Source organism: Cinclus cinclus, chromosome 1 (assembly GCF_963662255.1).
Source record: "Cinclus cinclus chromosome 1, bCinCin1.1, whole genome shotgun sequence".
NCBI lineage: Eukaryota > Metazoa > Chordata > Aves > Passeriformes > Cinclidae > Cinclus > Cinclus cinclus.
Genome location: NC_085046.1, coordinates 40,827,836 through 40,841,851, shown reverse-complemented (window position 1 = coordinate 40,841,851; position 14,016 = coordinate 40,827,836). Strand labels below are relative to the sequence as shown.

General features: G+C 35.1%; 1 protein-coding gene across 1 annotated transcript in view; it reads right to left on the bottom strand.

Moving 5' to 3' along the window:
• The window catches only part of STT3B (STT3 oligosaccharyltransferase complex catalytic subunit B), a 50,912-nt gene that overhangs the window by 19,295 nt on the left and 17,601 nt on the right, over window positions 1-14,016 (bottom strand). Inside the window, exons 2-5 of the mRNA XM_062496541.1 lie at window positions 9,358-9,466; window positions 7,282-7,569; window positions 5,541-5,606; window positions 1,851-1,950 (exon numbers count right to left, since the gene is read on the bottom strand). Coding sequence (XP_062352525.1) covers window positions 1,851-1,950; window positions 5,541-5,606; window positions 7,282-7,569; window positions 9,358-9,466 — 563 coding nt within the window. The remainder of the gene's footprint in view (window positions 1-1,850; window positions 1,951-5,540; window positions 5,607-7,281; window positions 7,570-9,357; window positions 9,467-14,016) is intronic.

Here is a 14,016-nt window from a genome sequence, read left to right as displayed (position 1 = left end):
TGAAAATAATGTAGATTTTACTAGCTATTCTCAGCTGACAATATTTTTCAAGTGTTTTAGCTGCACATGGGTAGTTTTTTAAAAATTATGAGACTGCTGCAGGCATAGTAGCAATAGCAACAGAAACTCCCCAAATATCTTTATTCTCCCTGTTTAAGGAGCTTTTGTAAACTCTTCTCCCTATCTGAATAGTTTGGAAGTGAAGGACACTTGAATTTCCTCTCAGAAGTACTTCAACATTTTTACCTGTTTTACAAAAATATCCTGTTAAACATACCTAGAACTGACATAGTAATATGAGATGTACAGACTTCTCTAGGGCCTGCCATGAAAGCTTAAATTAAGACAGCAGTTGCAATGAACAGTAGAGCAGTGATCACATTTTCACTCTGACAACTCCATGGCAGCACATATCCCTCACTGCTGAAGGGCAATAACATCTCAAAACACTGTAGCTATTTGCAAAACAAACATCTGCCAAACCCTTTAATTCCTATGACAATGAACTACTATTTTCCCCACATGAGTTCAAAGACTAGTTCATTGCAAGATGAAAAAGCAAGACTACTTAGTCTTTATTGTTTCTGGCTACCATATTACTTCAGGATTTTATAACCAGTAGATTTAATTTTCTCTTGCCTAATTTATAGAAATCATAAAATGAAAATATTAAATAAAACAATTTTAAAGGGATAACAAGATAAATTACTCTCCCCTTAAGATGAGAAGTAGTTAATGAAGAAGTAAAGTAATGCTAACATTAAAAATGGGTTAGAACTTTTTCTTTCTCTCCTTTTTTAATTTTAATGAATTTCCAATTCCCAATTACACAGAGTAACAAAGAAGTATGGAAGCAATATTTATAGTTTTGATAACAAAAATTCAAAACTCAACTTGAGTAAATGGGGCAATTATTGTGGCATATAATGGTGCATATATATGGACAGAAAGTCATTTCTCTAAGAGGGACTAAAAAAACCATTAAAATAATTAAAAATACAAAGATAAAACAGTATTAAATGAGGAATAAAAATATATTTACAAATATGAAACACCTTGTGATTATGCTTCAGCTCACATTATGTTCTCCACCTACCCATGGTAAAGGCTTCACATTAAAAATGTTCCTGCTAACTTCTAAATCTCAGAATACCCGAAGTGCTTACTAATTATTCCATTCACACACCTTCATCATGGCTGACTGATTTTATTGGTAAAGTGTCAGTAAAAACAGTTTACACAGTATTTAAATGTCAGGCAAATCAATAAAAAAGTTAGGCTCCCAGGATTCCTATTCACACATTCCTGAAACTGGAAGGAAGGCTGACCAATTAATCCAATAAAATTTTAAGGATTCCCATGGAGTGGACAGACTCTTACTGTGCATGCCTTGTCTCAGTGATCTGAAACTTACACAGCTGTTTAACATTTCCTGTATCTTTATTTATATGTTTGTATAATTTCTGGCGTATATTTTTAAAAATACCAGTTGTTTTATATATTTGGAAAAGAAAAAATATAAAACCTTATTAAAGGCACTCATATGTAATGCATATTTAAAAGCTATTAACAGTATTCTTTTACATCAAACCACCCATTTTTCTTTCCCATGCATTAGAAAGGAAAAAATTACTTAGCTGCTACATATACAAAATTTTGGAAGTGTGACTATGTTTCAACTCCTTATTTCCATGTTGTAGAAAATAACTGACTATAATCAGTAATCAAATTAAAACAGCTCCATCTGATATGCAATTACATAAACACCCACAATACAAAACATATCAGTACAATAATTTTGTATCTCATGTTAAGTATTTGAGCATGACTTTGCAATGAACAGAACTTACCAATGTAGACTCTCCTGCTGTATCTTTGCATCAGCAACAGAACAAATACATGCAGTGGAATAAGGTTGATGATGAAAACATAACCACCCCATGCAGAGACCTACGACAAATGGAACAGGAAATCAGATCTGAAAATATCTGCAAATTCTTAGGACAGCTCATTTATAGGATTTTTACATCCTGATGCTCTAACAAGAAAACACATAGCCCATCTATACAAGCAGTCAGAACTACTACTAGTACCACCAGAATCCTTCTCAATGGGTATTATAAAAGTAAAACAAACCACAACAAAGCCCACATATCAGAAGTGCTTGAAATGGGCTGATGGATTTCATAGGCTACCCTTCCTGGATCTCCTCCTTCCAAGATAATCTGGTCATTCTGGCAAATGAGAATGCGATGCTGGAGGCTTTTCCCAATGGTGAAGGCTGCAACACAAGGCAGTGATAGGACCTATAGGGCCATGAGTTGGTTGATCTTTGTGGGTCCCTTCCAACTCAGGATAGTCTATGATCTCATGTAGGATTCAAAACTTTGCTTTCACAAATCTAGCATCATGCACTTTTTGCTGAGGACAGGGAACATTATCTCCAGGTAGAAAGGGGAAAGAGAGCAAGGTACACCTCCAGGAGCAGAACTCCAGGAGCAGAGCAGCCAGTGCAGGTTGCAGTGGAAGGAAATAAACAAAAGGAAGAGTGTAGATGCACATGAAAGCAGGACTGAGCACTGTGGAATGATATACAACAATATTATAGATATTGCAGACCTGTGGCAACAAGAGCTGCTGAGGAGTGCTATGGTGTACTTAGAACTGAAACACTACAGTGGTATTAACAGATCACTGATTGCTGGTTTAGGTAAGGATTTAATGAGCTATCATTACAATGTGTTATTGAAATTCCTAAGATATTTAAAAGGGCTCATATTGACTAGACAATCTGTATTTTAACACATTGTTTTATCAAATTACAGTCTAGACTTCGCCCATATGCACCATGCCTACCCTAGATCTTAATTTTTAGCATACAGTAGCTAATGTCGTTTTCACTTCAATTGTACTTTAGGCTTTAGATTAATGTAGCTATTTTTAAAGCCCTAGAACCCAAAAAGAAACCCAGATTATTATGTTCTATAGAACTGATTCTAAAAAAAAAATCAAGAAGACAAGTATTACTGTCTTTTGTCACTAATACTACAAACCCCAGCATTTCAAACTGTATGGTAAGCAATTCAAACTATGTGAAACAAGTAGAATAAAAAATCTAGAGTTTTCTAGTAAATAATTTCAGATTATCAAAACCCTATTGCCTAATTACTTGTATGAAGTATCACACTTTACACAGGGAAGTTTATTTAATGGGAGAAAATACTGTATAAAGACAAGTAAGACAGAATAGAGTTAAAACATGGAAATAGAACACTGTCAAATTCAGGGAAAGGTTTGAATGAAGCAGGTGAGAGTTTGCATGGACCAGAGACCTGCAAACCTAATTATCAAAATATGAACCCAAATTTAAGCACCAAAAATTATACTGAAGAAGCACTTTGGAACTTTTCAAACAAAACTGAGGCATCCTCACAGATTTGCAAAAAGAACAGAGACATGCTATTATTCCTACAGGATTGCTTCAGAGTAAAGCTTTCCTTTATTTTACCTCCTTGTCATGAAAAGCCATATGAAGCAGAATCTGATGAAGTAAAATGAAGGCTAAAAATATAGATCCAAGGAGAAAACACCCTTCTCTATATTGAAGGCAGTACAAGGCTATGAGTCAGATTACCACAGTGAGTTAGGTATATATTATAAGGCAGATTCAGTTATCAGGAAAGATTTGTCAGTTCATGCAATATCCACTTGCCTCTTAAGCTGTTCTCCAAACTTCCTATTCAAGGACTGACTCTTACTACCTCAAAGTTGTGATCTACCTTCCAACTTACACTGAAAATGAGTAATTCCATCAGAGAAAAACAAATTATTACAATGAAACAAATAATATGATTATGCTTTGTCCTAAAGATTTACTCAAGCAAAATATCTAGAAGGCTATTCCTCAAAATTCTTTCCGAAAGGGAAATACAATGTAAGGAAAGCCATCACCTATGTGGGATGAAGTACATACAATAAAATAAAATAAAATTCTATCATCTAATCACTGAGATTTGAAGCTAAACTACAGATGAATTTAAACCTTTCATGAGCTGATAGAACTTGAAAAGAAAATAACAGCACCCCCCCTATTTACATTCAAGGATTGATTGTCATGATGAAATTGATTCTTAAGTTCTGATACCATGCACACACATGATCAGATACTCTCACATACAATCCCACACACCAAGATGGTAAGAACCTATTATTGTGTGATTTTTAGCAGTAAAATTGTGAAAGTATTGTATTTGTTATCTTTATGTTTATAAAGGAACATTTATAGAGAATCTTACCAATAAACTGGCATGATATAAAAAAACCTGTGGTATATAAATATAACAATTCAAAAACTTACTTTCAGCTTTCGGACTGCACTTAAACATGTACCAAAGTTACAGGACCTTTCCACTATAATGCTATATAAACAGCAATGCTGTGTATAAAGAAGTGGCTCTCTATTAAGCAATATAGCAAAAAGGAGGAGAAATAGAATGAAATAAATGTACTCTTAACAAGAAATAGCTATCTTAGCCTCTTTGGTGACAAACACAGGACTATTACTTCCTATATTAACTGCAAAAATCTCCCAGGAAACCAAATGGGGATTAAAGATAGAAGAAAATTAGACAGCATCCAGACAACCTCTGAATTAACCTTGACTTTAAGGCACATAAACCATTCCAGAAGTTTCTTGTTCTTGCAAACCTAGTTAACTGATGGCAGAAAAGCAGTTATTTGAGACCTCAATCTTAACTACCACCAAGCAATTAGCGTGGCTGTCCCACCACTGGCTATTTTGAGGATAATTTATTTTTCATACAGCCCCAAAGTTTATCAGTTAGGGGAAAAAAACAATTCCTTGATTCAAACAGGAGACTTCTTTAAGTCTAAGGTTTCAGAACATGGAGGAGGGGGAAAACCAATTCCTTCAATTTTTCTATTAGTTTTATCTTCTCATTTTTACTACTGTTTTTCCCCTCCGTTAGCCCTTAGGAAAATCTCTGCAATAGCCTCCATTTTCACAGTTCAAGAATGAAAAGGGCATTTATGATCATTTATTATGACACTGAAGTAATTCATCAGTTTTCGTGGTAAGCTTTACTTTATGGCATAATTATACCTATAGAAATAGCTTTCAAAATTATAAAAATGTAACTTTGTCCTTACATTCTAAATATTCTGACTGTCGCATTATAGTAATGACACAGACACATAAATATCAAAATTATACCTTAATTTACCTGTGCCCAAATTAACATCCAAATTAATCAGAACACCTATTCACAGCATGGGAAAAATTTGTAAGTAAAGTTATTATATTTCATTTTTTTCCCCCAAAAAGTGCTTTAATCAAGTTGAATTAAATACTTTACATATTACGTTGTTTAGTCATATATTTAAGGTTTTAATAACAATACAAAGCAATAACTTTATACTATGACTCCAACAAAGATGAAAATATTCTTTTCTTCTTTGTCAACAGATGGATTATGTAAGTTACTCAAATAGTTTAGCTATTATATATATAAAAGCCTTACCATGTAAAAGTACGATAGACAGCAGCAGATTGTCCAAAAGACTGACCCAGTTTTCACAGACTTCACCTGGAAAAATAACCAAGTATTTATGAGTGACAAATCCTGGACAATAGTCTAAAGTTTCATTCCAAAACAACTGCTGAGAGAACTTCTCTAGCCTACATCAACTTATATTTTATGCTTCTGAACTGACGTCCATAAAACTGTAACACAAATGGACTTCTTTGACACACAAAATGAGGTTAGGTGTATTTTTCTAGTAAAAGCATACAATCCAACTCCCTGCCTTATGATCTGATGTAGAAAGGTAGTTGCAATGGCTACTTTCTCTGAGACATTAGAGCACTTTATAATTCTAAATGAAGACCATCCACGCCTTAATTTGTCTGGCATCTGACACAACTCTACCATTATAGAAAAAAGAGCTATTCTGTAATTTAAAAAAACCTCACTTAAGGTTAACAAGAGCATCCAGATACTATTAAAGGTTTAGCAGGATCCAGAAACTACCCCAGGAAGAAGAATTTGTCTGAAACTCATGGGGTGACTGTGGTGAGGGAGAACAGGAGTGAAGAACAGACATTAAAAAAAGCCAGAAAGTTGTCTATAAAATGTATTGGATTTTACAAGAGTTCATGCAAACGTTATTGCACTCTGCCATTTAATTCAATATGAATTCCATGAGAACAGGTAACTGCTATCATATCTCAGTTATTCTAAAGTAACAACATAAGTTGATTCTATTATTGTTATCAAACACAGCACACCTTTCCAGCTGCAGCTTATTTTAAAAACAGATTTTAAAAAACTGCATTTAAGTAACACCAGTCACTCAGTCATGAAAAAATTAAATTCTCTTCCATTATATTCCTAGCAACTGTAAAGTTTGAAATATTCTAATGCTAAAATATTTGTGAATATGCATCTGCTTACGAAAACTCTTGACAAAATTATGGAGAAAGTTACAGTGAACATGTACTTACATGGAGCCACTCTAAATGAAAAGCACAGGCATTCCAGAATACACAAGAGAGAGTACCCTACAGTGTCTGTGCTGAATCAACAATATAGTTATGCTATTTTTGTTATTTACAAAGTAGGTCCAACAGTCCAGAAAAATTCCAGCTTCCCTTAACTCCTTCCTGCAACACTACCTTACAGATGAAATTCTGCAGATTGAGGAGAGGCAGACATGCTGCTTTAGCAAACAGGCAAAAAGACATAAGACCGCTTTTTTTAAGCACACACAAGTAACACTAATATCTGACTCTAGACAGCTTTGACTATTTAATTTGGATCCTTAACTCAAAGCCCAGACCCTCCACAGAGTCAAAAGTCTTCCCAGAAGACAATTTAAAGCACCTCATATTCAGAGACTACTGCTTTTCACCAGCTATAAAAGGAGGCTAACATTTGATACACACAATACTAATACCTCCAAACCAAAAAAAACAAACAACTGCTCTGTTTGCTTTAAATTTACAGGCTCATCATCACTTTTATTACTACTAAAGGGGACACATGCTTCAGTGGAAGTGTGCTTTTACACAGCAAACTGAAGAGCATGATTATGGAGTGGTTCAGATCATGTGACTTCTCAGTACTTGCCTAATCAAGAGCCAAGGAAGAGGGATGAGAGGGAGGAAAATAAGAATTCAATGGATTCTAAGAAAAATCAGTCATTTGGTTGGAGGAGGAATCAAAAAACCTTTCCAAAGCAAAAGACTCAGCAATTACTTACCCATAAATAGTATGTGAACTGCAGTGCAAAAATAGCTATGCCTTCATTGTCAAATGATCCTGCTACTGATCGGGATATGTAACCTGGAACTATGGCGATAAAACAGGCAGCTAAAAGCCCTGCTCCCTGGTTCCACAGTTCTCTCGTGAGCAGGAAAGTAGAAATAGCTGTAAGGCCGCTAAAAACCGGTGCTAGAAACACACATACATCTCTTATATGGACTGTCACATTAAGCATATTTAAAATCCAATGTATAAGGCCTGCTGTCACCATCAGTCCTGGGTATACCTACATGGAGATAAAAACCAAAACAAAACACAATACTAGGTTATTACAGAAAACTATCGTGGTATGTTTATTTACATAGAACTTGCAATGAAACAATAATTTTTTAAACTGACATAAGCAGTGAGTATTAGCATAAGTTAACAGAATTATTTTAGTGCTATTTTAATTGTGTTTTGACAACACCACTGAATAGCTTAGGCTCTTTAAATTCTATTAAAATGCTAACAATAACATATAATCTACTTCATAAATGAATGAGCAGCATACAGATAATATCCCATCTTGTTTGACATTTATCATACAATGAAAAGAATTTGTTATTAAGTTATGGAAGCAGAAACCAAAACCTGCAAGAGAATTTCAAGCCAGCTACCAGTTTAAAGGAAAAAATAAAACAAGCCCCAAGAGCCTAATACATCAAGAAGAAAGCCAAAAGTTCCCAGTCATGTCCATTTTCCTTTAAAATATGCCATGCTATTCTTTAACTTCTTGGTACCAATGAGTAAAGAAAATGTGCTTCAACAAGATCTAATTTTTTAATGTTGAAAAGCTGATGGTCAGCCAATCAAGTACTATATTTCTGTAAGATATCTAGAGACATCTTTGTATATGAAGGACTAAAAGTTCTGTAAAATTGAATTAAGATGTGCTCCAGGAAAGGTAGCATAGATTTACACAAATCTATTGAACCCACCACAGAATATTGGAGAACTTTAGAATATTCTTAATAGGAATTATACCCTCCCACATTTATCAACATTAGAAAAATCAATACATCCTAGAAAAGTTAATATGTACTTCACCTACCTAAGTTTTTTTCAAAAACTATGAAGGGCATTGTACTAAATTAAACTAACAGATGACTGAACATTCCCCTGCATGCATTTCAGTTCTTTTTCCTAAGAGGTTTTGCATTGTAAAAGTCAGGTATGGAAAACATGCACTTACACGTTTCACAAAGACTGTCCAGTATCTCTAAGATACTAAAACAAACGGTCATCTAACTCCTACAAAAAACTTGTAAACGCCTTTAAGTGGTCTATACTATCATTAAAAAGCTTTCATGAACTTTCACACAGTAAAAAACACATGGCTGCATTACTTAGTAATACTAAAGCTATTCCAATGAATGATATTTGCATTCTGATTTGGTAACATTCTTTTGTACACATTTTCTCTCTTGTAATGTGCATTGATACCAATCTTAACTAGTCCTGATGCCTTGTAGAGGTGATGCACAAATGATGACGATGATCAGATGCCACACTGATGCCATTTCACAAGGTCTTCACCCAGTAAAATCCTAACTTTTTTCCATACGTACATGAAGCCTACTCAGCATACATCATTGCATTAAAACTTGTACTTTAAAGATTTAGGTAACTATTTTAAAGAAAAGATTTTTTTTTTTTTAAAAATGCTTTTCCTGTTTTAATACACCAGAATTGCAGAAGTCATAATACCCTTATTTGTTACTATTAGAATTTCATATGTAAGGAAGTTCTGTATTTCTTGGTCACAATGCACTATTGGATAAAGACTAAGGCATGTTGACTTAGTTTCTGCAGGTGAAAACTAAAAACATCTTGATATTCCCTCTGTAGCAATTTGACAATTAAAAGCATATTTTCTTAAGATTCTCCTATTAAGATCTCTTCTTAAGATTCTCCTTTCAGCAATGTCAAATTTGTATTGAAAATCCAAAAAACTTTCTGAAAAGTGATCTTTAATTATTTTTTAGTTATTAAATTGATTTTATTTTAATAAAGTCATTATTACAATACTTACAGTTCCACCTACTATTCTTCCTAGTGGATACCATGCTCTTTCATCAAACCAATTTAAAAATTCATAAAACCCATGAGATGCAAGATGATGTGTTGATCTATAGTTAAACCTAGAAAGAAACAGAAGGATAAGATAAAAATCACGAACTTTAGCATCTCATCTACTATGTAAGTACAATGATCCTCTCAAAATCTGTGGAGTAAATTAGCAAGTTCTCAGTTACTGACAGTTTACAGTTTTTGGTGAGTTCGTTTTTATGCATAAACATTAAAAGGTTTTCTTTCGCTCTGATACAACAAGTCTGCTTATTTTTTTTTATTCCTTTCTAAAACTACTCATTTTCAAATAAAGTCTACCATGTGCAGTCAATGCAAGACTCCCATTCTGAGACAGGATAGCTACATGCCACATTTGCTGCTCCGCTACTTCATGTAAAATTGACAGGCGACTCATTCAACACCAGGCAACAGGAATCAGTCTGTTTATTCACACAATCAAACTTCTTTCAGTCAGTAAGAATTTATACAATTCAGAACCACAGTAGATGAAGATCCACCTTCAAAGTTTGTAAATTATTTGTGGCAGAGAATTTCTTGTACAACAAAAGGTCTCTCATGCACACCTTCAGTTCAGCCTCCCACACTGTGTAAAAACCATTAGAAAACACCAACGGACAGCTATTAAAGCATTCATCTTCTACCTTCCCGGCACAAAATACCTCAAACACCTGACAACAAAACTTTAAAATGGTTAAAATGTCCATTTGTTCTTGAAATTAGGTGTAAGGCTGCAAGAATCACTACAGTGCATGTTATCCTAAAACAGCAGCTCTTTCATTCAAAGTCTGAACTAAAAAAGCTACAAATTCTGACAACGTGAAGCTTTATAGAGAAAAGCCTTGGTGAACAGAACTTCTAAAACAAGCAATATTCACAAAGCCAACCCTTCTAATAGATATGCTAACTGAATTTCAGTTAACCATGTGAAATTCATTAGCTAAAGAAGTTCAGGTGACTAAATGCAATACCACAACAGAAAACAGGTGAGATGGTCAAAATACCACGAAAGACTTCCAATGACACTGCTAGACAAGCTTAGAAAAGCTTGTGTGTGTTTTTCATTTTATCTATTTTATGGAAGTATCCCCTTACATCAGAAATATGCATCCCTTCTGACAAAAATTTTTAAACTAAATCAAATTCTTTTGCATATCTAGAATTCCCAAAGTATCACAGGTTTACTTTGAAACAATTAATTTCCACAGAATAAAGCTAAGGTCACTTAAAACTGCAAACCCCATTAAGTTCCTAATTGTTTAATCTGTACGAGAATTATCTGAAATAAAGCCACACTGAGGTCATGAGGAGATTTCTTCATCTACACACTACACCGTGGAAGAACAAAAAGAACTGAAATTCAGGTTCAGATGTCAGCAAATTTGCATACTTCAAGTGGCTGAACTACCACAGTGTCAGTCAAATGATATTAAAAATAAGTAAATAACAAAGAGTGAAGTACTTTGAGGAAGACCTTCTTATGTCTGTTAAATGAGCGGATATATAGGATACATTAACTGATAAAACTCTGGACTTTCAGAAGTCATTAGTCATGTTTATATAAGAACATTCACATGAACATCAGTCATTCTGCCCTAGAAATCTTTGATTCAAACACCAATGTGACATTGGTTTCTAATAAGCCTACAACTGTTCTCGTTTAACTAGATTTCTAAATATTAATTAATTCTCCAGTTCTGAACTGTCAACTCTAATATAATTTCTGAAATGCTGTACCTGTAAAATTAGCCTCTTATCTTAAGATAGCAAGGTCTGTTGTTCATTTGTTTAGTGCCAAGTGCCTGCAGTATGGTATGTAACAAATCAGGAGTTTCATATTGCACAGGACACACGGAATCCATCCAGCTAGACTGAACTGAAAACACTGAAAACCCAGCGAATATTGTTATCCTAGAACTTCAAAAAGGGAACAAGAAAGATGTTTACTAACATGGATTACTCTTGAATTTTTAAGTCATGAGTCAAACTCACAGAGGCTACAAAAGTATGACTAGTATTTACTTTTACAGCATCAAAAGATTTGTTAAACAAATGAAATAGGCAAGAAGAATACATATTGACATTCTCCTCATGTTTCCAAATAGCAAATCTTCGTAACTGACTTCAGAAGGATGTGAACAACTGTCTTGAGCTTTGGTAGCATCCAATTAAGTCCTCAATAAGAACGAATTACCACTCAAAATTGAAATGCAATGTAACAGCATTTTACTCCTACCACTTTGGAGGTAAGAATTTAATCTTCCCTCCTAATATGCTCTTAGACAGACACAAATCTATTAGCCTGTCTTTCAAAAAAGTGATTCTTTTGGCACAAATGGAAGCACGCAGTGACAGCTGGGCATGTCTTTACAGAAGAAATTACTGGCAATACTATAGATACATTCATTTTTCACTGTGAGAAGACCTATGAGAATATGACATAACCTTCTAGAGACAAAAACTAAAAATATTTAGAAGCTTAATTCAGCACCTCACTTAGACTTAAAAAGAAAAAAAGCGCCCACTACACCTTCCACTAGGTTACCTGCAAACAAAAATAAGTTAAAATGTCAACATAAACATATGCACACATCAGGAAAAGGTTGCTGTGATGTTGCATATCAAAGCCAGTTTTGGGCATGGACAAACTGGCAGCAATGGGCAGTGCACCAGACAAAAGTATAGTTTGGTAATCATATGACCCAGCATTATGCTTTGATACCACTTAGCCCTTCACAGCATTTTGCTCTGTCAGGAACAAGCCTGAACCTTGTGAAACTGCTTCCCTTTAAGCTAGAATGTAGAGCGCTGCTAACAGTGAGCATCACAAACCAGTCACACCGTCTTACTATCTTGGTACTTTTCAAACTGTGCTTGAAATGCAGCACAGTGGTATTGTATTTCTATTGCAATGCTATCACAGTACCTGCAACAATCTATAGGTTTCACAGGGGTGTAAAACAACCCTGGAAAATATTAGAAAAACTGCTACCTTTGCCTACACCTGCATCTGGGAGATTCAGGGGCTGCAGCCGAGGGAGGAATCAGAGTGGAGGTAAGAACAGCCAGTGATGGTTAGAGGTTGCATGTCAGGTTTGGGGATCGCTGCCTGCCCCAGTTCTTCACTTGCAGCAGCAGCGGCAATAAGAGGTAATATTTAGGGCTTTTATCCAGCCCTCCTTCTGACCTACTCCATCTTACCCAAGGAGACACTGGAACTGAAGTACACTGCTGGTGCACTGACTAAACAGTATGCAGCATGATGTGACAGAACCAGAGTGAAGGACAAGGATCCCTTTTCTGCCACCCTCAACCCTTACATCCATCTTATCTTGAGGTATGGAAACAGATTACCCATTTCCCAAGATTCTCTCCACCCTCCCTCACCCCCTCGAGGCAAGTCAATTTGAAACAGACCTGAGAAGAATAAAGAACAAAATTATGTGAAGCACATGTTAATTAAATACTTAGCTAGAAAAACTGAGTTAAATATTCAAGTTCTCAGTCCATGCCGTGAAGAAGATACACACTTGCTAATATTCAGTTATGGGCCTTACACCAGGAAGCACTGAGTTATTTCAGTTGATGCTCTAGGAGGAAAAATTATGCTCTGCTGTTCTCCTTGCCTCTTTCTGTCATGTCTGTAGTTTGAACTATTTCCTCCTCCAAGCTAAGCTTTAAAGGAATAAACAATCCTAAGTCTGCACATTTCAGAATTCAAAGCCCCAACCACCAAACTAGGCTGGTAGTGTAGTGTGAACCTTTGGGGGCATGCTCTAATGATCACCTAAGTGCTCTGTGTATGGTACCATTAATTTTGTGGCACTGCTGGAGATACCTACATTACAGATTATTCAGTAGGCAACTGGAGATAAGTTAATAAAAATACAGTTCTGCTTTCATATATTTTAACACAGAACAGAGTAAAAGCAGCAACAGCAAAACAACTGAAACAGGCATAATTTTTTTTTAGTAGCAACATTAATTTAGAAAGCTTAACTAGGCAACTTGCAACGCAAAGCCTGTGAAGTTTTCACTTTTATATTCTGCTCTGTTAATACATAATCTTAACTATCTGTTCATGCTTAGGTTTGATTTTTATTCCTTGCTATGAACTGTCTTTTTGATGACACAAGGCAATATTGTAGGATGATTACTTAATGCTAGTCACAGCAATCACTTTCTATCCAGGAGCTACAGAATTCTCCAGCACTTCCCAGCAACAATTACTGCTATATTTATAAAGAGATGTCTTTGAGGTCCCTAGGTTTAGTATTTTCTTGACAAAGTACTATTTAAGGTGAGTATTAAAATAAAATTCAGCCCACTGAGAAAAAAGAACATACAGAAAAGAATAGCACATGTATGGCAGTGCAGTTACTTCATCCAGATCTTAACAACACTTAAGGCAAATTACACTGACAGCAATGGAATTCATTTGACCCCTCCATTCCAAGAGAGTGCAAGATCAGTGTATTGCTTCTTGTGGGAATGGAGACTGTCTAAACCCCAATCAATTTCATGCTATTATTGCCCCATCATCTAGACTTTTTATCCAGCATTTTACAGCCATCTGAGAATATGTAATCTCCTTACAAGCAGA